General features: G+C 37.6%; 1 protein-coding gene across 7 annotated transcripts in view; it reads left to right on the top strand.

Annotated features, from left to right (window-relative positions):
• Nucleotides 1–25,407, top strand: part of COMMD10 (COMM domain containing 10) — a 152,134-nt gene that overhangs the window by 83,002 nt on the left and 43,725 nt on the right. For 3 of the 7 annotated variants that reach the window (XR_011806022.1, XM_027446585.3, XM_027446588.3), the window contains 2 exons: nt 20,904–20,963; nt 21,599–22,158. The exons of 3 other annotated variants lie outside the window; for them this stretch is intronic. Coding sequence is in view for 3 of the 4 variants with exons in the window: in XM_027446585.3 (XP_027302386.1) it covers nt 20,904–20,963; nt 21,599–21,637 (99 nt within the window). In the remaining variant the exon portion in view is untranslated. Of the gene's footprint in view, nt 1–486; nt 511–20,903; nt 20,964–21,598; nt 22,159–25,407 lie in introns of those variants that run through there. One more of the 7 variants, XM_072031605.1, reaches the window with a different exon arrangement.

Here is a 25,407-nt window from a genome sequence, read left to right as displayed (position 1 = left end):
AAGAGCCAGTTAAGTCTATTACTTCAATTCTAGACAAAAAATGTAATGGCAAAGTGTATATTTCCACTTTTTTTTTTTTTCCAGTAATACAGGCACACGCATATGGATTCTTTCTGTACTCTATTTAGACTTTTAAGAAATTAATTAATAATTGATAATTTCTGAAAGCTATACCTCCTGTTTCCAGAAGCGGTTTCAGGGATCATTGACAACACTACCAGATCATTTAAAAGAGAGTGCTTGAAGTACTTTCCTGCAAACAGACAAAAGGAGAAGAGGAAGTCTGAAGAAAGGTTACTAATTGAAATTGATGGAATATATATATAAAGTCATGGGTAGCAGAGTGTCACAACAGGTGCTTTTTTTCTGAAGTGTCTAGGTGCTTTCAAGTTTGAGAAGTAAGTTTTTAATGGGAATTTGATTGTGCTTTGGGACCTCCTTGGGTTTAGAGTGGAGTATAGGATTAAATTTGCCTCTGTTTTCCAGATCCTTTGATTTGTGGTATTGCAGCAGAAGATGGCTTCCTTCTCCAAGGCTGCATCTCAGAGTTACATGGCAATACCAGATATTCCTGTGGGATGCACCGGTTCTCTTAGAGTCTTGTGAAGTTGTTTGTAACACAGGAAATTACATTTTGTATCCCAAATTTCCTTAATCATCACCTTTCCCCATGTAATTTATTTTTCTGGCATCTGTCACTTGTTCTTGGGTAAAAACAGGTACACTTTTTTTAAAATAATGCCACTTATTTGCATTTTTATGTCTGCATAAAATATGTGCATCAGTGTTGCCATGAATGTAGTTTGGGACAAAAGGTTTGCATATTGAGAAAATTCATATTGTCAGTCAACTAGCTGTACAGACATGTGACCTACTCATGTTAAGACCAGCATTCTGATTCCATGCTAATAACCTACTTGCTATTAATATATGCTGCCTGGTTCTGACCTGTTTTGTTTAGAATGCACATTGGTTTTTAATGTGTGTGACATTTAAGGGTTATGGATTAAAAAATTAAATTTTCCAAAATAAAAAATACCTCATGCATTTTTAATAGAGTTTACAAAAGAGCTGCTCTATATTTTCCCTCTAGCAAGATGGTACAGCATTGAATTAAGTGTCAGTACTTCTGTGGCCATGTAAGATTTAATATTCTGGGCAAAGATATTAATTGTCTTTTGGAGCGGACAGATAGATTTGCTTAAAATCTACTTGTTAATTAATTGGATTTTTGAAAAATGAATAATATTTTAAAATGAGGTTTCAGGCTTAATTTTTTGATGGAAACATTTTTGTATTGTAGAAGTGTCTCTCTTTTTTTTTTCTTTTTTTTTTTTTTTTTTTTTCCCCCCCCAGAGGTGGGGAAGTATAGAGGGCCAGAAGAAAAGATGACGTTGTGATTTATACATTTTCTTTTGGAGTGTGAAAGTAGAACCTAGGTAGTGTAGAAAATCAAATCATCTCTCAAGTAAAAAGCATCTGACCTTTGCTTAAAAATAAATAAAAATATCCTACGAGTCAAGCTGATACTCCTGTATCAGGACCATTACTGTTTAAATGACACAGATGGTGGGGTCAAGTGCACCCTCAGCAAGTTGGCAGAGGACACCAAGCTGAACGGTGGAGTTGACATGATAGAAGGAAAGGATGCCATCCAGAAGGTCTGGACAGGCCTGAGAGGTAGTCTCACGTGAACTTCATGGTCAGGTGCATGAACCAAGCAGGCCAAGTGCAAAGTCCTGAACCTGGGTCAGGACAGTCGTCAAGATCTGCACAACCTGGGGGATGAATTAATTGAGAGCAGCCCTGTGGGGAAGAACTTGGGTTTACCAGTAGACGAAAAACTGAATATGAGCTGGCAATGTCCCTAGAAGGCCAACCATATCCAGGGCTGCATCAAAAGCAGCATGGCCAGCAGGTGGAGGGAGGTGATTGTCCCCCTCTGCTCTGCCCTTGTGAGACCACACCTGGAGCGCTGTGTTCAGTGCTGGGGCCCCCAGCACAAGAAGGATGTGGAGCTGTTAGAACGAGTCCACAGGAGGGCCATGAGGATGATCAAAGAACTGGAGCACCTCTCCTGTGAAGACAGGCTGTGGGATTTGGGGCTGTTCAGCCTGGAGAAGAGAAGGCTCCAGGGAGACCTTACAGCAGCCTTCCAGTACCTAAGGAGGACCTACAGGAAAGCTGGGGAGGGCTTTTTAAAGGAGTGCAGTGATAGGACAAGGGGTGACAGTTTTAAACTGAAAGAGCTTTAGATTAGATATAAGGAACAAACTCTTTACTCAGAGGGTGGCAAGGCAGTGGAACAGGTTGCCCAGAGAAGCTGTGGCTGCTCCATCCCTGGAAGTGCTCAAGGGCAGGCTGGATGGGGCTTTTGGGCAACCTGGTCTGGTGGGACCATTATGCGCATGGCATAAATTGCAGTTATGAAATTATGTATGAGGCAACTTACAACTCTTGCAATCTCCTTAGCTTTTTCAAGAATGCCACTTTTAAGGCTTCACTGTTTAGTACTGAGAATCAAGGGGTAACAGTCAACAAAAGTGTTTGCAAGCCATTTCATCTTCCAGGGAAAGGAAGAACTAAACATAGGAGCTGTGGTTAGGTAAATGCTATGAAGAAAATATTAGGCTGAACAGTACTAGTATATATTTGGTACTTAGATATTTTGGGAAGCTTGAATATATATATATATATAAAGAGAGAGAGAGAGATACTGATTTTTCATTTACTCTTGTAGCTCTTTTAATCTACAGTGTTGTAGGATTTGTTCAACATGTACATTAAAAACTTTTACTTTATTCTCTTTCCCCTCCGATCCACCAAAGTATATCTTAACCATAATAAATTTGCTTTGGACTAAGCATTTACATAAAGTGTGTATGCTCACAAGAATATTTCATTTTTATTAAGAAGAGAACTCTTAAACAGGTTCCTTATTACTGTATTTCTCCCATAAGATCATTCAGAACAGCTTGAATTGACAAAAATGTTTAAAAGGACACAATACAAGAATTTGAATAGATGTTGCAAGTATGCACCTAATATTTATCCACAGGTTTTAAGATGAGTTTTTACCTTTAATAGTGGATTTTCTAAACACATGATGGTAGTGATTGTTTCTGAAATTGTATGAATAGCCTCCCTGATAAAGCAGTAAGAAATGTTCGTGGTAAATAGGTATACTGGTGAGAAAATTGGGCACAGTTCGAGACTTAAAACAAGTGAATGAGAGATCCACTTATTCTTTCAATTTGTTTATTTTGTAGAAGTTTTAAAAAAATATTGGAGTGCTTTTATCACTGTAAAACTTAACACATGTATTTTAGTTTTTTGAAAATCTAATTTTTTTTACATTTCTCTACAATGCAAGTGAACCACTTTGGCCAAATCTTTGTTCAGTAGGAATAAAGCGATTGTGGTGTGCTTTTTTTTTTTTTTTTCACTATACTAACTCTACAACTCTACGTTGGTCTTTCACCATATTCCATCAAAATTCCTTTTGATAGCGTTAGAAGTCTGCTAGTAGAATCGTTGTCTTTGTCAGTCTCTTTTAATAATGAAAGTAGGAAACTGTCCTTGCTATAAGAAAGTTCTCTGTTCTGCCTTTCTGTACCATACGTTGTTGTTTTACGGTTCTGTTCCTAAGACATAACAACAGTGCACTTCTCATCATGCCCTGCTCTTCAAATATGCATATGGAAAAACAGTGTTTGTTTATAGTACTAAGGCTCTCCTGGCCACCTATCTGGATAAGCGAAAAGTTCATTTCTTAAAGATTAAATATTCAGGCTGACAAAATATGCAAACTTGAGTTGTTTTTTTTTCCCCTGAATCCTGTGGGCTGACTGAGGCCCCTGCAGCTGCTAGTGGAGTACTTTAGAAATACAGGAACAAACCGTCATTGAAGCCCAGGTACCACCTAGTTGAGAATTAGTGGGATTACGAGAGAAGGACTGTCTATTCTTCTCGTCTCCTCTATCACAGAGTGACAGCAGGGCTGATCAGCAGCTGCTGTTGCAGGCTCTTTATCCTGATGTCTTTCTTTTCCAAGGTATCCATTGACTTCTGGATAGATTTGTGTGAACAAATTGCTTCCTTTGTAATCCTGTCACAATTGATCCCCCTGCTTTTTATAGGCTATGAAACCATGACATGTTTAAACCACAGTGGTCAGGGTAGAAAAGAGGAGGTTTATGAGAAAGTTGTATTTTGTTCTAAAATTATTGCAGTATGTCGTATTGTCAACTGCAGTCATTCAACCGGAAAGAATTTAAGAGCTGCTTGTAGTCAGCAATCAAGAACTCAAAGAAGTTCAGGAACCTGGGATTTTATGAAGCAACTAAGGTAAATTGTCTTAAAGTTTCATTAATTTATGTAAGTAGTATGAAATATCATAATCTAACTGCAGTTTCTGCATAATTTTATTTTAATTATGTAAGTTTTGAATATGCACTTCTGTCAGTGTTTAATGTGTCATGTTTTCTGAAAACATATTATTAGTAAAATGCAGTAAAATTATACGGGAAAAAGCAACTACTTAGGAGATGATGCTAAGCTGCCATTAAACAGAATTGTGGAAAATGCAGTATTTTCTAGTAGAGTTTATTACTATATCAGAATAGTGGTCTCAGATTCCTTCTAGTGAAGTATTCCCGGGAACACTTGGGTAAGAGCTTTCAGCAAGGTGATTTATAGATCCATTTTGATATTTATCTTCAGTCTTTGTTCTCTTGTTTGCTTGGAAATACTGCCAAATACTGGCCTGCAATTAATGTTTTCAGTTCATATATATAAAGAATTCACAGTCAGTCAGCACCTGAAGAAGAAATTAAGTCTAATGAATGACACAGTTTCACTGTTAAGTTTATGCCATGGCATCTAGGCATCATTTCACAGTCATCAATACTGCATCTCTGCTCTACTGGATTGCTCACAGAAGAATTGTGACGTGGGCTATATGGTTGCAGTTCTGTCATGTTACGTAGGATATATACAACTAGTACAGAGTTCATGCAGGCCTTTTGCTTTTGTGCTGGCTTTATTCTGAAATAATAGACTATGCAAGCACTAATGCGAAAGTGACCTGTTGACTTTCTTTTAAACAGTTTAACAGTTGAAGTGAATCTAGCACCTTGTGTTACCTACACCAAGAGTCTTGAGGATAGGTGATGCTTTGAATGGTGTCTAGAGTCATAACTGACTAATAGCAGCATTTTTTTTTTTACCCAAGAGCTCATGGCTTTTTGGGTGTTCAGTTCTGTCTTACCATTTATGGATGTTCTGTACTCTTGATAAATTCTATTGTGCTTACTTTTTCTGTTGTTTAAAAACTATTAATTGAACTCCAGTTGCAGCGCTTTTAAACTGATAGTGATAGGCAAGCAAAAGGTCAGCAAAGTCTTTGGATCCCCAGAATGGCAATTCAACAACCTTGTCACTTCTGAATTTAACTGGCCTACTACCAAGCCATATAAATCATTTTGTTGGCTCATGTTGCTCCTGGTCAGCCAATATCTAATGAAATTACTTGTGCATCCAATTTGATGTCTTTTATGAGTGAAGAATAGTGGCCATTTAAAATATGTGATTGCCATCTTCTAGAGATTTTAGGTCTTTGAGTCTAGTCCCTGCAAAAAATATTCAGAGAAACCGAATCTTCATGGTTGGATTAAAAGTTGATTCCTCATGATGTTTTCAGCTAGGGGATAGTGGTTATTTATTACTAAGTGCCACTCTTTGTTGTGAGATGGGCTCTCTAAACAGATACAGTCCATAACCTGTAATAAGGTTAACTAAATTCTCTGTTAGTGGGGTACAATTTAGTGCTACAATTGTCACAAACAGGACTGCAATTAGATTCCCCACCCATTGCCCTCAGTTTCAAACTAAATAAACCAACTTCTCCTAGTATCTCTTCTTGTGTTATGCATTGCAGCCCTCTAAGCATCCAGATGATGTAGAGCCCTCCTTTCCCCCCCCAGTTTATTAACATCCGTCTTAGGTGTGTGGAACCTGGCACAGTGTCTCAGGGGAAAACTCATGAGTGCCAAACAGATGAAGATCACTTTCCACTGCTAATGCAGCTCTCTGAGTGGTTAAATGTTCTTTTACTTTGCTTGTATGATGGGACATTTTAAGACATTCTCTTGTCTTGCATGTAGAACCAGAATCTCAGAAGGAAAAAATGTAGTTCCCAAAGAAAAAAGGAATTAAATTTCTTCCTGCATCTTCAGTATCCAAAAGCTTTCATTCATTGTTGTACCAAACGTAGATATTGTTGAATGGTTTGCAGATCTTGACATCCAATGTGTTTGCTTTCACATTTAAAGCTTTCAAGAAAATATGAACAATTCCTGGAAAAACATTTGTGTTCAAATGCAAAATATCGCTTTGTATTTTTGCCAAAGTTCTATCTGATTTGGATGTGTAATTTATTCCATTGTTCTTACCTATTATAATATCAGGCTGTGCTCTAACGTTTTAGATTTTAACATCTCTGTATAATTCAGCTTTAGCAAGACCAGTGCCACCAAAACATAAGTACTGCATTCATCAGCTTGAGAGCTGGATCACCAGCTGTCAATTTAAGTGTTGGAACTGATATTCCTTAGACACCCAGTGATCACAGAATTGTTTAGGTTGGAAAAGACCTCTAAGATCATCAAGTCCACTTAGCTCTGCCAAGTCTACTGATGCCACACTGCATTTGCCTGACCACCACAATTCTGACTACCTTAGCTGTTTATTTGCAAGATAAAATAATCCAAAGAGAAGAGCTTTTTCCAATGAAATCATGTTTTAATCCACTAAACATAATGATTCCAAGGATATTGGAGCCTATGATCTTATTAAAACAAGTGATTTGCAATTTTGGTAATTCATTTCTCTGCATAGGGCTACAGAATTATTCTGTGTTCAGCAGTCACAAAGCTTTTCTCATTCTTGGAATCTCATGGCATCTCCCCTTGAGTGCACGTTTAACTGTAAATTCTGTTATTCACTAGTAGAAAAGTGGAGTTCCTCTTAATATGCTTTTTCATAAGAATGCTGTCACCTGAGGTCTCAGCCAATGCACCCAACAAGATTAAGCAGCATATGTCTGGGTCATCAGTTTATCTGTCAAACTGTTGTTTCCATGGCTCATTTTCCTTCCAGTCAGTACAGTTTTGCACAATGAATGCAACTAGAGCATTGCCTTGGTACTGAAACAGGAGGAAATCAACTATAGTCTAAACAAGATGTTTGTTATGTTTTGAAGAACAGAGGGGTCAACTGATGCTCTTGTAAAGGTGATCTGTGGAAGCAGAAAGTCTTAATTAAGCCTATGTTTTAGCAAGGAAATATCTTGGACACACTAGGTTTCATTGAACTGTAACTTTGTTTCCCATTGCTACCTCTTTGAACAGCACACATTCACCACCTATTGCTAGCAACAAAGAGTTCAGTCGTATTTTCCAAGTCTTTGCCTTGGTCCTATTCTTTTATTTTGATTGTGGCCTTTGAAAGACCAAGTTTTTGGTAGCTAGAACTTCTTACCTCCAAGGCTGGCAGTGTTTGTCACAGCAATGTAATCTCTGTAGGCAGTTGCTCAAAGGAGAAAGTAAGTTTTTCACTTTCAAGATGTGCTTTGCACATAGGCAGAGGTCAAGCTGCAGCAGCCAAGGTTTATGTGAAGTCCTGATACCTGGAACTTCACTGTCAGAGCAGCTAAGAGAGGTGCTGTGAATGACTTCGCAGTCTCAACTCAACACTGTGACTCCAGAAGACATTGTAGTTGTAAAGAATCCGTCTTAACATACCTGTAATGTTGTAGACTAGCAGGTATGTAGACTAGCACCTATATATTGGTACACAACTGGAAGAGTTGCAATTGCAGTACGAGAAATACCTTTTTGAGGTATTTGAGGCTATAAAAGATCTAATAAATTATACAAGGACTCTCCCTCTTTCTCCCTCCTGCTTTCTCTACCACCTAGCAGATATACTATATCAAAATTCTGACTGCAGTACTCTACTTCGTCTGAATTTGCTCTGTGTGACCAGTATGATAAGGTATAGTTGCTTTTAGATGGAAGGCTGATGATACCTGACTGACAAAGTAAAGGGATCACTTACCTTGAAAATGACTTTTTAGTGCATCGTACTAAGTGAAGGGGAAGAATTTTAGCTTTTCAGTCTCTTTTTTGTCTCTGATGTATGCGTGAAGTGAACTTGAACTCGTTCAGTTCAGTTACTCATTTTTCTTAGGAAAATGTGCAATGAACATAGAAACTTGCTTTAGAGAAAAAAAATGTGAATTATGAAGATTAAAGACAAAACAATGTACTGGGCATGGCAATGCATACCCTGAAGAGGCATAGCAATCCAGAATATGGGAGGACTAACAGTGGGGTCAAGATAGCTAAGTTTTCCCTGACATTGATGAGAAAAAAAATCTGTCATGTAAAAGGAAGCCAGCCTTAAGAGTTGCCATTTAGCCAGTCAGAAGCAGCTGTTATCTGTTCCCTGGTAGTACTCTTTTTACCATCATACTCTTCTTCCTCTGTTTCAGCTAAACTCCCCAGTGTATGTAAAAACTGTCCTTACATGTATAAGATCGTATGTGTCATTATTTCAGGATAGAAGTTAATTTTATTTTAAACTACCATACCTGCATATAGTTCTTGCTCCTTTTTCCCTTTACTGGCACCTTACATATGCCTTAAAAACTAAAAATGTGGCTGTTTTAGACTTGAACGTATTGAAAGCCAGTTTCAGTCTATTTCAGTATTAACTGGCATCATTTTAATTTGTCAGAATATCGTAGCACAAGCATTGAAATATATTTTTCTCTGTAAAGTTAAGTGTGATGTATATGTTAAAAACATTCTCATGACTAAAAAGACAAGAAAAATTTTCTCTCCGTCGTAGCACTTAAATATTATTTCAAGAACACATATTTCAAACCATTTCCTTTGTTTTATATTTTTCTTCTAAATTTAAAAGCTTTGGTAGTCAGCAAATATATTCTTAGCATTCTTTCTTTGTCTAAAAGGACAGATATAAAACATATGGAAACATGCTAGGTTATTTTCAAAGTTTCATAAATTCTTAGATTACAAAATTAAATATTAATGACTAACCCATATATTATACTTTAACCTGTGGTACAATCAGCGTACACAAAATATGAACCAAGGCATAAGCTTTCAGTGTTTTTGAGTACTGTGAGGTAGTATCTTAAACATAGGTTTAAGCATTAATTTATGAAATCCTTCATGCAGACAAAATAACATTTGCAAACTGACCTGTAACACCTTTGTAACCTTTTTTCCCCATTTTTTCCCCTTGAAAAATTTGTGTTAAAAAGCATAATTTAAATACTAATCTCATATGTTTATGAAATCTATGTTTATGAAGAGATTACACCATATAATATCAGTTTTTATTTCTTGCCTTACTATTTCAGTTTGGCGTTATCCAATGTGTCTTGCCAGAGAAAAATGTAATTAATTGGGAGTTAAATGCATTTGTTTTGAGAGAAAACCATGAAAAGTATCCTGGTTTTATATTCACTGAAACCTTTGTAGCCAGCCTGAGTATTGTACTCCAGCCATCCGTAGAATAATCAAAATCTTGTACTGTCACACTGCTCAGCACCTTTTAAAACAATCTCTATGAACTGTAATTCAATAGCACAGAGACTTGTGGAAAATTTAAAAAAAAAAAAGGATTTAATACCCTCTTGCAAATTGCTTATGTTAGCCAAAATGTTTTTTTCTCCTTCTCTGAGAGGGTACTGCCTATATTTATATTCATATTTTGGCTTTGAAGAAAAACATTAGTGGTTTGATTCCGTCTTCCCTGTAAGGAATTCTGTCCTTACCAATCTGTCCCTTTTTTTTTTGTAAGCAGTAAGAGTTCACACCACACCACAGTATCAAGCTACAAATAATGTTTCAGCAAAAGTAACAAAGTAAAAGTAATGAAATTTAATTTCGTAAAATCCAAACAGCTAATTTTGCATCATCAGACCATGCATAACCTTTATTGACAAACTACGAAACAAAAGTTGTTGGTGGATTGTTTCATGCTGAAGTGGTTGTTTCCTCATTGTTTAGTGGAACCATTGCCTTCTGGTCTGTTATGCTGCGGGTGATTCATTAACAAAAACAACAAAGAACAGTTTCTTGTTTCTGGTTTGCAGTCAATAAAAAGTGAGTCTTCGTTTTGCAGTCATAATCAGAAAAGATCATCCCATCATTACTTTTTTTTTTTTTAATAAACTTGTAAAAAGGAGAAACTTTTGTGTTGAATTTGAGAAACTTTGCTTTTAAAGATCTCTTCCCTTTTTTCATCTCTTCTGCGTTGCCCGAGAAATGCTCATGTTCGCTTGTGTCATCTGCTGGTGATGTCTTTTTGACCACACTGATGTCAGCATGTCGGTGAGCAAAACAGGTAGTCCAGGTTGAAGCCTTGCTCAGCTGCTTTTGGTGAGGAACAGATACTTTTGAGGAGTCAGGTATTTATTTCTAAATTGTGAGTACGTAGCAAAAAACTGTACGTCTGCTTGTGATGGGTTCACCCTGCTGGGCAACTAAACTTCACCAGAGCTGCCTTCTCTTTGTCCCTCCTCAAAGGAAGATGAAGAGAAAATACGATGGAAGAGGGTTCAAGGTTTGAGATAAGGACAGGGAGATTGCTTATGAATAACTGCCATTGCCAAAACAGACTCAGCACAGGGAGATTAATTTAATTTATTGCCTATTACTAACAGACTAGAGAGAGAAAACTAAGCAAACTAAAACCACCTTCCCCCCCATCCACCCTCTTCTACCTCCTCCCCCACAAGCAGCACAGGAGAATTGAGAATGGGGGCTGTGGTCAGTGCCTGACACTTCGTCTCCTCTGCTCCTCACGGTCCCTCCCTGGCCCTGCTCCCCATGGGGTCCCTCCCAAGGATGCCGTCCTTCCCGAACTGAGCCTGGGGGGCTACCCACAGGCAGCAGCTCTTCAAGCACTGCTCCCACACGGCTCTGTCCCATGGGGTCCATCCATCCATCCCCCAGGAGCAAACTGCTCCAGCACGGGTCCCCCACGGGTGGGGGCAGCTCCCCCCAGACCCCCTGCTCCTGCGTGGGCTCCTCTCCACGGGCTGCAGCTCCGGCCCGGGGCCTGCTCCTGCGGGGGCTCTCCATGGGCCGCAGCCTCCTCCAGGCCACATCCACCTGCTCCAGCGGGGGCTCCTCCACCCACGGGGGGGCTGCAGCGTGGAGATCTGCTCCATGGGGGACCCATGGGCTGCAGGGGGACAGCCTGCTCCACCAGGGGCCTCTCCCTGCACAGCCCGCAGGGGAACTGCTGCTGCCTGCCTGCCTGCAGCACCTCCTGCCCTCCTGCTGCACTCCCCTGGGGGGCTGCAGGGCTGTTGCTCTATTTTCTCACCCCTCTCTCCCAGCTGCTGTTGCCCAGCAGTTCTTTCCCTCCCTTAACTCTGCTCTCCCAGAGGCCCACTCAGCGTCGCTCATGGCTCAGCTCTGGCCAGCGGAGGGTCTCTTTTTGAAGCAGCTGGAGCTGGCTGTGGTTGTGACATGGGGCAGCTGCTGGGCTCTGCACACAGAGCCGTCCTTGCTGCCTGCACACTACCAAAACCTGGCTACATAGACCCAATACACTGCTCCATTTCTCAGAGTACAGTAAAACTAATATGTGACTTCCTTCCTGATACGGAAAATATATATGTATATAGATCACTTTTCAAGCAGTCTCATTCCCTGAGAGGTCTGACTGTGAATCCCTGCGGGATGATGCTGGTATTTAGCATCCCTCACTCTTCACAGCTTTCCACCCCCGTCAAGCAGCTGAGGTTTGTGTGCGGGCACCCAGCTGCTCATGGCAGGAATGGCTTGCCCACAAATCAGAGACGTGCTTGCTGACAGCCATGAACACGCTTTTAGCACAACAGCAACAACAACAAAGTGTTTTATCTTTGCCTTGCTGTCCAACAAAATCCAAATTGTTGATACTCTTAGTGACCCATCTGAAACAAAAGAACTAATTTACAAATGATCTAATTTTCACATTTTGTAAATATTTAAGCAGGTTTTTTTTTTTTTTTGGGGGGGGGAAGGGTATTTTAATCAGTTAAATTGATTTCACATTGATTTGCATTTCCTTAGATCTTTCCTCTTGCTGCTGGTGTCTTTTATCTGGCCTCTTTTCATGTGCCTCAGTAGAAACAATAGATACTTTCATATTTTCTAGCGGTGAAAAAAGGCTTTTGTGGTAAGACAATACAATGTTTCAGTATCTTACTGAACCAGGTAGGCTTAGAAGCTAACACTCTAAAAAGATGCCAGCTTCCTCCATTCATCTGAAGCCTTCTTAAAGTGTTATTCATTTGTGTGATTATACCATCTAAAATCCCTGTCAGAACGATTGCTGTAGATGTAGAGGCAAACCACAGTAATCCAAGTTTCTTCTCACTGACACAGGAGGTTTTGTCCAGCTTTTCATGGAGACCAATGGGGCAGGTTACTGAACAGTTTGCATCACAATTTGAGCTTTTGCTAAGTCTGGCTTTCTTCAGACCCATCAGATGCATGTCTGATTCAAACGTAAAGGATTAGTAACTCACTGTTAATCATGTTATCCATGAGCAAGCTTTCTGAGAAGGTCTCTAAACACTCTGTCTGCATCATTGAGCTGCTCTCCTCAAAGGAAGAAATTTTGTCCACTGCGTATATATGATCAAACCTATCTCAGTCTGCATGTGATGATCTAGGGCTGAGCTTCATTGTCCCAAGACACTTTTCAAGGTCTTGAGTCCATAATCTAAGTTTTCAGATGCCAGTGCTAGGCTAACATTGTACTTTATACTCAGTTCTGTTAGCATCCTAGAACTGGATTTTTTTTCTGAGTATAATAATGGAAATATTTCACAACCATGCCTACATGACATCTTCTTCGTGTGTACTCTGTCAAAAATGAATTTGTCTGTATTCAAATACGGTGAACAGGTAAGGTCAGAAAAGCTGTAAAGCATGTCTGGAGCCAGTATGCTGACTGATGAGATCTGTCTGTTTCTTCAGCAGTAGTTCTCTACAAGCACAGGAAGAAAAGTAAGTTCCTAATCAATCAAAGTTAAGTGTAAGACTATTGTGTCGGTCTTGATGTTGAGATATCTTTAGAATGGAAGCATGAACTTACTGGTCTTCCTTGGCATTTAAAGACTTACATGATAGCCCTTGTGGAATTAAATCAGACACCAAGTTGCAGCTCCCTGCTTTCCTTGCAGTGTTCATGAACATAATTTTTATATACTGTGCTAAATATTTAGCACAGAAATATTTTTATATTTCTGTGCTAAATAACTTGTGCCATAACAATAACGATCAAGTAATTTAATTTCTTCTCAGGAATAAAAGGAGTCAAATCAGAGTTTTGAATAAATAAGGAAGTTACATGTGCATTCTGATTGTTACAAACTGCATGCTATATAAACAATACGCAGCAATTTTGTCTTCCCAAAGACCATTTTTTCCATATCTGATACAGCAAACTTTAATACAAAGAGAGATTTAGAAGAACAAAAACAAAACCAAAAAAATTCTACTGAGGTTGCTTCTTCAGACAGCTTTCTACAGTATTCTTACAGTAAAATTTGCAAAATTAGATGAGACATGAAATCAGAAAGTTGTCATGTCTAGAACTTGTGTTCCTTATGTTAATCACTGGCATTCTTAGTAATTGTGTGAAGGCCCATTAGTGAAAGAAAATAACAATTTTAAAATATATCTTGTAGATGCTATATTTGGCAATTATACCTACACATTTTCCTACTGAATCCTGAAATTACAATGACACATTTGTACAAACAAATACTTTATGCTGCTAATCATTAATTCTGGGTGGAGATTACTGAGGAATCAGTAATGAACTTACACTGTGTATATGTATAGATATAGACGTATATATGCTGTCTCCAAAAAGGGGATAATATCTGAGAGTATATATGAAATACAGAACAGGCATAGAAGGAAGTCAGACTTCCGACAGATCTTCTATGAGCCATTTTTCATACTTAGAACATACGAGGTATCAGTTAAAAAAATGTGCTTCTAAATATTTTATTGTGATAGGATTGCAGTGATACATATACCACCTATTTTCCCCCCAAAGTGTAGTAGTTCACTGTGATGCTTTTGTAGAAGAATTTATTGTAGAAGGATTTAACATAATCTTTGCACAGAAATGACAACCCTACAACTCTAGATTTCTGTTTTTAAGAGATTTTTCATGCAAAGAATATTTTAAAAAACAGCCAGCCTAACTGGATGTTATTTATAGGAATGTAAATTCCTAGTGCATTCAAGGCAAAGTAACCCTCTGCCTGGATACAGCTGTTTGGAAAAAACAAAACAAAAAAACTTTGCCTTAACAGGATGGTATTTATTCTAACTATGCATATTGAGGTGAAAATTCTAGTTCTTTGTTTCTCACAGGAGTTTACCTCAAGGTAACTGTCTTGATTTTAAAAGCGTTTTTCTCCCATACTGTGAAAAAAGAGTTTTGTCTGTCTCTGGTGTTCTGTGATCTCCCCAGCCTGTGTGGTCTTCTTAGTAATTGTACCCCATTTGTCCTCTGTAGCTAGCTGTGCACCAGTTCAGCCAGCCATTAATGTATATTTGTGTGAGAGTAGGAGGAGAAAATGGGAATGACTGACATTTCTTGTTTGTTTAGATATCTGTAAGGTCTCCTGCACATCTCCAAATTCCTGCAGTTGTTGGCTCACTAGCAGACTGTGCAATGAGTTTATTCTAGGTGCTTTCCATGAATGCAAGGTTAGATCCTGGGTCTGCTGTAAGGTTATCTGTGTCTGTCTCCAAACCGTTAATTTCCAGTAACACTTGATTAGCTAACAAATAAGCTAGGGAGCTAACAAATACATTGAAAATGGAGAGAAGGACATCCATAGTAGGATGCCTCAGCTGCCAGTTTTGACCTTCTTAAATACCGTGAGGAATCTGAGTTCCTTATGGTTATTTGAAAAAGAAATACTACTTTAAGGGGAGAATGCAGTATGTGTACAAACTAATGTTCAGGAAGAGAGCGAGTTAGTATGAAACATATTCTGTTTTACAGCATTTGAGTGCCGAGGACTTCAAAATGCATGTAATTCTGTCCTAAGGCATGTTTGTGGGTTGTTTTTATTTCACTAAAAAAAAATAAAAATATTTGGTATTGGAGTTGGAAATAAGCTTGGAATAAGAATAAAGTTTGAAGATCACATTTTTTTGATGATTATGAAAGAAGTGCAATTTGGAATATGTAAGTTGGTATTTAACTCCTTGTGTCCTACTGAATTACATCCATCCAGAGCTGTAAGAACATAAAGTTTTAATTGCTGTTTCTTATGTGCAGAGAGTTAAGGAACAGGTGTGCTTTTAAGTGGTTCTGGTCTGTTTTAACACATCTGCTTTTCTTACCATGCTACAATTCATCTTTCTGACCAAGCAGCTTAAACTCACTGATAAATTCTGTGAGATACAACTTACGACCCTCTTCCCATCTGTATGTGCCTAAGCAAATACATCATTCTCCAGGGTCCAAGGAAATTCATGGGAATTCTGAACTGATGTAGCACAGATGCTGATAGATCCACAGGGAAATGCAGACTACTAAGAATCAATTGGGGCCTATTTAGGAATGCATCTGAATTTGGCTGTTAATTAATTATCTATATCCTTCCATTGTGTCAGATTTTAAGGATTTCTAATAGAAATAAATCAGAGAATGAAAAACAAATGTGAAGACATTAATCTGTTGAATGTAAGTTATAAGTGGCTACAGGTAGTATTGAATGTTATATTAGATATGGAGATGGGTATATGTGTTGTTTCAACTAGTTACTATTAACAAACTTGAGTATACTGTATTTTTTTTTAATGCGTGCTCAGTCATAGAGCATTATCATTATCAGTAGACATTTAGATATACAAACCAGCCTGTCCCTCCATCTGTTTGCTTCAGAATACTTGGCACTTATTTTGCAATGTTGTAAAAGTAGCTACAGCTTTGCAATTGAGAACTATGATAGCAATATCAATTTTTCATATTCAAGTTAGCTTTCAAACCAGAAGTTTGCCTTTTATTTATAACTCCTGGTGCCTTGTTCTATGTGTGTGCCTGAGGTAAGGGAGTTAAGTGTGTGGAATATGACTGGGCAATAAATAAGATTGCAAAACTCTGTCATTAGTAATAAAACCTTTTGAGTAGTATATTAAAATATAAGTATCAAGAGGATTTGATTAAAACAAGCAAAAACAAAAACAATCAAACAAAAAAAAAACACTTTGATTATAACCAGGAATTTGCCTTCTGAATTGAGGAATTTGCTTTCTGAAATATTCTAAGGAGAATTATTTTTTGTGTGGTTTCCACTGAAAGACTGCATTGAGAAGATACGTATGTTTAAAATAAATTGTTAGCCAAGGCAATGAGAAATTGGAGAGTCTGTTTTACATCTTGTGCAGTGGAATCTTCGTCCTTTTATGCTGGTGATTATGTTCACCTGAAAATTTACCTAGTTGTCTGCTGCTGGCGATTATAAGCTGAGTATATATTAAACACTGCGGTTATTTTGTAGAATTACCCATACATTCAGAATAGCTGTTCTGGATAGGGTAGGATATCACTGCTCACTGGGAGCTGGAAGGTTTTGTCTTCCTTTTCCTTCTGCTTCTCATCCACTTCCTCCACTCCCCCTTGCCCCTTTCTCTCCTCTATGCCCCCACCCAACAAGGAAATTTGTTTTTGAACAGTTGTTTAGAGACCAGGGAAAATGTTACAAAATGTTGGTAAGGATACCAGACAATAAATGAGAAGATAGTTTAGAGGGGAAAACAACCCTATCAATTAAGCTGATTAGAATTTTAGAGAAATTCTCAGTAGGCTGTAAATTGATACATCCCTGGGATGAGAGAAGAGGTAGAATGAAATCAGATTCCATCTAGATGTAAAAAGGCAAAATGGCACTAAAATTTAATTTTAACACTTAAAAATACATTCAGTAGTGATACATGGCCAAATATGTTAAACCATACATTTCAGAAAACTTATTACCATATTCCCTGCAGTGGATTCAGAGCGGTGTAAAGATTTGTCTTGGGCAATGTCTGCAATTCACGCCAACTTTGCAAGTAGTAAATGCAATGTTCTGTTACGTTAAACACCAGATGAGCACACTGAACTTAGCAGCAACTTTATTTAGTCAAAGATTCTGCAAATCAACTCTTTAGCTCTGCCAGTTCAGCATATCACTCCAGTGCTGTACCCACACCACTCTTCTTAGACATTGACTCAGACAAAAAGCCCATCCTGACATTTTCAAGGCTATACAAAGAATTAATATTTGGTATTTATTTTATTCATATAATTAACATCTCTGTTCAACTATGTTTCTCTGATGGTGTGAAGCAGTCATCCTCAAGGGTGAAACTCAGAAATAAGAGATGAAAATTTTACTGCCACAAGGACAAAATTTGTTATCTAATTACAAAAAACATTGGAGTGACTGAGTGTGACAATAGGAATAAACTATTCCAAACTGTTTAGTATTCTGATTACTCCGTTACTTTTATTTCACGTGAAGATAATAATAGCAAAAAGAAAATGAGATGGCAGAAACAAGGGAAAAAGTAAAGGTGAAGAATAAGGGGGTGGGGAAACAGAAAAATTTATCAGGAAAGAAGGAAAGAGAATGATATACTTGATAGAATGAGTAGAGAAGTTAGACATCCAGCAAATTACTGTTTTCTTATTTATGTTCTGGGAAACGCATACTAGGTCAGGCTGCATCTGAAAACTTGTATGTATAGATAAAAGAAGGCAGCTTAACTGCACTTTTCATAAATAGGCTGAGACTCCTCTGCACACAGTGACATTTAATTAAGTCAGTAAGCTGAAAGTGATTTTTTTTATCCTATGTTTTAGTTATGGATGAAAAAAGATTGCAGTGGGTAGTTTTGTATCCTTATCAGAGCAAAATTGCTTAAAGTAGATTAAGAATTTGCCCACTCTAGGGTCTTTAGCAATATTTTAGATACATAGTCATTTTTAATACTCTTCTACTGAAAAATTAAAGAACCGGATTATAACCTAGTCCACATTATGTTTTAATTACAGCTATTTGTGTTCACTGATTAAGGGCACCGAGTGAATAATGGACGTCTCAGCTAAAATGAGGGGCCGTCAGCCTGTTCTGACATAGATTTTACTTGTAAGAACCCATTTGCGATATGTTGGTTTTGTGGTTTAGGTGGGAACTCCTGATCATGTAACAATGATTGTTTGTCACCTTCCTCAAGGGACTAATGCTAGTAAGAAATACAAGACAGTGAAAAGAACATTTTCAGCTGGTACCACATTTCTGCACTGTTCTTTGTGACACTGCTGACTGTTGAAGTGGCATTTATTGTAGATGTACCAAGTTTTTTACATACAGAAACAATTCTGTTTTAGCAGAGAATTAGGTGCATATGCACACGTTTCATAAAAGATTGTTATATCCTCTGTCCCACTGAACCATCCCAAATGAGAAACAGACTGGCACAAAATTATAGACTCCATGCTTTCTTTTATATCTCCATAGACATTTGCCTGCCACAATGCAATGTGAATTTTGTCTTACTTATCAGACCATGACTATTAAATAACGAGGAGATCGCAGTCTGTTCATAAAGAACACCGATTTATTTCTAAGCATCAAGAGAACCTCAATTGAAATGACCACACTTTTTTCATTTGCCTGCCCTAACCAGTGACTTACATTACTTCAGTTTGCTTAGAGAAAAATATGAAAGACAAGCGTTTCAATGTCTTTTATTGTATATGAGAAGCTGATCTTGCTTTCTGATCTGAAGTAGTACCAGAAGACACCAGTCTTGATGGATATGTGAAGCTCGGAGTAATGAGATCTGGTAGGATCACACTGATCTTGGTTAGAGGTGTCACATACCCAACCTGCCCCTTTCAGAAGATGTTGTGAAACCGTTGTATTGAAATCCAGCAGATTTTTCTGCCAGAAACCATTCAAGAGAAGACCCTGACTTCATTTGTTGTGACTGATAAATTTTAAGTTATATATCTTCCTTTTATCCTGAACCTTCTCTTTTCAGTTTTGCTTCCTTCCAGTCAAACACCAAAATCCTTCAGGAACTGCAAACGCCAGACATCCAGGCTGGATCCATTTGCTAATTGCATATCTTTTTTTCTTCTTTCCTCTACCCCTTTTCCTTTCTGAAGAAACCACTTGTTTGCTTTCTCTTTGTTTCTGAGCTGGTAGAATGCATTTAAAAATGCTTTTACTTCCCTGTCACTGTATTATGCTGTTTGGAGGGAGAATCAGCTGGAATCATGGCAAAGAGGACTGCTGTTCTGGTAGTTTTATTTCGTATTCACCATACGATTCCCAGAATTGCATTGTTCCTTCCCAGAGGGGGAAGATTGGTCTCTCATGCAAATTACTGGTCCTTTTCTAGGCTTTTGTAGCCTTCCTGAAATTGTTGGAAAGGATCCTTCTTTCTGCAGAGCAAGGAGGAGGAATTGCACCAGACAGTCTGGCCCCAGTCATTTTATCCCTTTCCTGTGTCTTACAGTTTGCTTTTGGAACAGGCATCAGGCAATACCTATCCTGAGTTCCCAGGGCTTCTGCTGCTTTTGTGAATTTGGTGTGCCAAATTCAGCAGCTTTATTTGGCTTAAATTGAGATTTGCATCACTGTTAGAATATACAGAATCTGGCCCACAGCCTTGTCCATATGCAAAAGTACCCTTGCTAATTTAAGCTGAATTGTTGAACAAGCATTTCTCTACTTTTTTAAGGGGTGCATCGGGTTGGTACCAGTTTAATGAAACTAGTGTGTATACGTCGTTTCAGCTAATGTTTTGTGAGTAGACATGTCCACAGATTCAGTTTTCAGAGAACCCTGTTAGTGTTAATGGAAGAGCAACTGTGATCCTCAGGAATGCCTCCAAGCATTGGAAAATCTAGCAGCAACACACAGAATGTGCAGTAATAGTTACATATTTATTTTAAAAGGAGGAAAGTGACAAAGCAAACTAGAAGGGATAAGACAAGAAACAGTCTGGATAGATTGGTACTATGATTGAAAGTAGCAGGCATTAAACTACCTGTTTCATGCAAGCAAGTTAAGCAGGATAGAGATTTTAATTTAACCCCCATCTCCACAGACATCAGCACACGCATGCAGGGGATTATTACCACCATCTGTTTTATTCACAGTCACTTCCATCAGTTGTGTGGGGGTTTTTTTGTTGTTTTTGTTTGTTTTTTTTTTTTTTTACTACTGTTAAAGGACTGCTTTGAAGCTGTTGTGTTAATTGTTAACTTTGGCTGAATCTGTGTGTAGATGCCTATAGCAATGTCAGCATACTAACATCATAACCATTAGATTAATGAATGGAAGTTATTATTAGCTCTTATTGTGCTAACACACAGTACATTAATAGCTGTTCAGGTTCAATCAAATACACTACTGACTTTGTATGATGTTATTTACCATATCTTAGATGAACTGCTGAGCAAGGTGAAAGTAATCTTTAATTTTTATCTGTGACTTACAAATAAGGTAACAAAATCATGTTTATAGAATATTTTATTATTATTCTCTACAGCAGGAGAACAGATATACCTGTGGACTTGAATTCATCACTAAAGTGGAATATGCATATATGAAGGATGCTGTAGCAAATGGAAGGAAAATTAACTATTGCAAATGCTATCTTTCATATAGCTTAAACCTGCACTGTGAATTACTGGAATGAATACCAAAAGGGGAAAAAAAAAAAAAAAGAGTTTGTTTATTCCTTTCTTTTTTTTTTTTTCTTTTTCTTTCACAGAACCTGAAGAAAGTGTTTGTAGAATTTAGCCATCAGGAGCTGTTTGAGTTCTATAACAAGGTCTGTAGATTTTACAATACTGTAGTTCCTTTGTAAACACCTTATGCTGCTCAGCAGGAAGTATTGCCTATATGAATTAAATCTAATGAAATTGGAAGGAAAATGGATCCAATTTTAATTAAAGCTGTTGGATTTGTTTGATCACATAAAGCATTTTCAAGAAGAGTCTGTGCTTTCAAATTTGGAATAGGCAGGTCTTGGAGTCATTGTAATCATACCTGGTGGCTAGGTCTAGAGGAGCAGCTGATGATTAACAATGAGAAGCTCTCTGGAAAGAGCATCTTTGTGTTATGTCGAAATGCCAGGCTCATAATCCAGTCAAAATGAACTCTATTATTTTTTTACCTTGTTATTATGCATTGGAAATTCACAGCAAAACATCTGTGCATGTAAAAAGGCAGTATTTAGACAACTGTTTCTTTAAAATTTGAATATTTAAACTGCAGCAATGAATTCTAATAGCTTCACGTAAAAACAAATATTCATGAGTACAAGATTTTTATATTGCTATATGAATAGATTTAGTATGCATAGTTGAAGACATTGGAATGTTGTTTTTTTTTTCTGTTTGCATGTTTCTAAACAATATCTTATGTGAGTGGAGTTTTTTTTTTTCTTTTTCTTCCTTTAAATAGCTGGAAACTATACAAGCACAGCTGGATTCCCTTACGTGATGTTTTTGAAGACTTATTTCTCCATCACACTCCTGCCACCTCATTATTTTGAATCGAAGATAGATTGCCAAGCTGTGTTTGCTGGAGGATTCAGTAGTTTGCTTCCTGTAAAATTATATGGCTTATCTCCTTTTAGAGCTACAGTAGTAACATTAACCAAGAGAATTCATTGTTAAGAGTCTTAAGATTCTAATGGATTTTTTCTAGTTTTCTGAGGAGTTGTAAAGAGTAGCTTTACTTGAGGAAAAAAAAGAGAATGCTATCCTGCCTCAGAGTTTGTTTTTCTTTTTTCTTTTTTTTGTCCTTTTAGCTACGACACTTGATTTGATATGAATTTGCATACTAGTGAGAGACCAGGAGTTGAATCTATTTTTTATGCATAAAAGCAATATAAAACTTAGTAGTAACAGTAGTAAGAAAATACACAGCAAATGAAGTCTCTATCCTTTTGAATTGTTATTGACACAATTAATAATGCTTATTGCAAATTTGTCAAAATAAATTCAAAATTTATAAACTGATTGTCTTGAGTTTTTTTCTGTTTTATTTTTATTTCATTGTCTTTCTTATTTTTAATTATTTACAAGAAAAAAATATGTTTTTAATCAACAGTGTCACTGATTGCAGTGTTTACTTTTGGCACTGAGAATAAATACAGCTTCTTAGCACTGCATGCATACCGATGAATCATAAGTAGTATGGTGTATAACTGGGGGAGAGAGCTTGGAGTATATAACAAAGAACACTGAAGTAGTCTGACAGCCAGATTTCTGAAAGCTATTTGTTGATCCTTCCTAATGTTGTCCACCACTGTTTTTACAGCTAACAGGAAGAAATAAAGTACAGTGACTTAAAGGCCAAGTTAGTATATTTTCACACATTAGTTCCAGATGAATGGAAGTTCATGAACAGTATGAGAAGGTAAAAGTCATCTTAGTTCTTGTTTGTTGCCAGTCATTGCCAGCCAGTTCATTGCTGCACCTTAATAATGGGCACAGTATGTGACTTCTACTTGGAGCTAACAAAAGGTGAAAGGATGTGAAAATCTTCAGTATTAGCATGTCTCTGTTTCTCCTTAAGGGATTCACTGAACAAGGCTTTTTTTCTTTCAGATGCCTTAAACAGGGATGTTTAATGCCCAAGCAGCCAGTTTTCTTTTGAGAGTTGTTTGCTTGTGACACTAGATATAAGTATAGCCAAAAGGTATGTTTCGAACTGCGGTTTTTAGGTCCTCTTGTGCCACAGTTCTTGTTTTGTTGCTTTTGGAAGCTTGTTTTGAGCTTTGTGTGTCTCTTTATTAGGGATTATGCTGTCAGCTCAATACAGGAGGAGTTTGGACCACTTACCTGAGCTGAGAGATATTAGAAAAGATTAAGAAGTTAAGGAGATCAACAGCCTACATGTGAGTAAAGAGCACCAAAGAAAAAAAAAAAAAAGAAAAGAAAATTAAAAACAAAAAACAAAAAACAGATTTATCATAGTTCTTAACCAAAGTACCATATGATACCATACCATTCCTGTAAGGTAACACTGTTACCATTTTGGAAAGAAGAAATCACTGACCATTGCACCGTAGATTCTTACACCATATGCCTTATAAAGTTTGCTGCCAACAAAATCAAGCCTCCAATCAAGCCAGTGGCAACATGCTTTATCTTCTAAGGTTATAACACTACTGCTTGCAGATGTCTCTTACTCTGTCTCTCTATTCAGCAGCAACTTGCTGCCTCATTCATTTCTTGCAGTGTTGGTCAGTTTATATCTACAGGTGAGCACAACCCCACTGTCATCTCTGGTATACCGGCATTAGCAATGCTTCACAGGTAGCATAGGTAGGAAAATCCCCTTTGCATCTAAGTCCTGGCTTGTCTCATGGTACTGTGGGGCAATCTGTTGTGTGCTAGGAGGCTGCTCTTGGGTACTTTCATCATGTGCTCTGAGATCCAGGGCTTAAGTTCTGGAAGTCATGCCTGAAGTGGAATAAGGACTTCGCTGTGTGGATGTAGGACATACTGAGGCAGTTGTTCAAGTGTGAGAGAGGTATTGTCTGTGTAAATACAGGCAGCCACTGATGAATCCTAGGGGAAGGGACAGAAGCAGGACCAGTTGGTAGAGTGAGAAGCATTGGACAATCTGGGAGGCACATCTGAGAATAAAATAACAAGAAGTCGTAGCCAGAATAAGAAGAAACAGGGTGTTGAGCATGGGAAAAAGGAGGGAGTGGACAGAATAATGGATATGCCCAAGGATGAAATTTGGGAGTGAGGAACCTACAAGAAAGAGGAGGAACACCAGAAAAGACAGCAAAAGTATATATAGAAAGAAAACGTAGGCAAAGGCAAGAAACCATGAGCAGGTTAGAGAGCAAAACCTTGCATAGCAGGAGAATGGGAAATAAATTGGGGGAAAAAGTAAACTGGAGTTAACTATGAAATCTATGGCCAATTGTGTAACTGTACCTAGTATTTTGAACTAATCCATAAATGTCAGGCTGTTCAAATTTGACCAAAATCAATTAAAGCATGGGATAACAAAAAGAGAAATTTTAATCTAGAGTTAATAGAAAATATTTTAAAAGTAAAATAATGTATGAGGGAAAAATAGAAAAAAGCAAAGCCCAAGATTATAAAGTCTGCAAAATATATTTAGAGTTCATCTTTGTTGGCAGATGGATAAAGAGATTTATGGTTCCTTAAGCAGTGCTTTTTTGCTAAATGTACTGAATTTCTTACTGTTAGAAGCCATAATAAAAGCCACAGTACACCTAATAGTAAGAAGCACACTTGTTATCTTTTGTCAAGGAGCACTCAAAAATAAATGCCTAGATTAGAAAAAGTTTTCTATATGTAATATGAAGCTTTGGAGTTGTACACTATTAGGTAATGATGGTACAACTAGTATCATCTTAGAGAAGAGCATTGTCAGTCATTTAAGTGCTCCTGAATTAAGGACAGAAAACTGACTAATACAAGTGGACTACAGAAAGGAAAGCTTTTATTCAGGTTGCTGCTCTCTGGTCTTGATTGGACCTGGAAACAAAAAGGAAGATTAGTCCTTCCCTGAGAGCAGCTGCCCCTGCTTAATTTGGATAAAGTCCCAGCAGTGTTGGAATAAGAGAAAAAACACCAGTACCGACTGGGGGATGCCTAGGCAGAATGGGAGATCTGTCCTGCAGCAGGGACTGGATCGAAAGCCATACCTCAGAGGAGATGGGAAATAAAACATGTTCCTAGGAAGAAGAATGGATTTAGCCAATTCAGAACTGCATATTCTAGGTTGGAGTGGGATCACACGAAAGAATGTGCATGATGAAGGTTTTCAAGCTGTTGTTTATTATACTTTGCTTACTGTTAAAACACTGAGGGGGTAATTTTGAATTGTTACTCCAGGAAAGATTAGAATAGGTTTTTTTCTGCTGAAGATGCTAGAAAAGGTCTGTACTACCTATTGGGTATGTTACTTAAATTATTGAGGTAATGTTGAGTAGAGATAGTTGCAGAGACTTTTTGAGATCTAGAACAAGAATGAATAAAGATTACTAAATCTACTTTCATGTATCTATTTTAAAAACATTTGACTCGTCTTTGTTCAGATATTAAAGACAGCATTTTCCCTGACTGTACGTTTCTCAAAGATGTAATATCAAAATTTGCCTCAGGTGGACCATTGGAAAAACAAGAAATCTTTTGTCTTCAGTTTGGGTATAAACAATCATTATTATCAGTATAACAATATGATTATGACATGAAGACTGGGAGTTCTAGGCCTAA

The sequence above is a fragment of the Anas platyrhynchos genome, chromosome Z (assembly GCF_047663525.1).
Source record: "Anas platyrhynchos isolate ZD024472 breed Pekin duck chromosome Z, IASCAAS_PekinDuck_T2T, whole genome shotgun sequence".
Lineage (NCBI taxonomy): Eukaryota > Metazoa > Chordata > Aves > Anseriformes > Anatidae > Anas > Anas platyrhynchos.
This window is presented reverse-complemented; position numbering and strand designations above follow the sequence as displayed.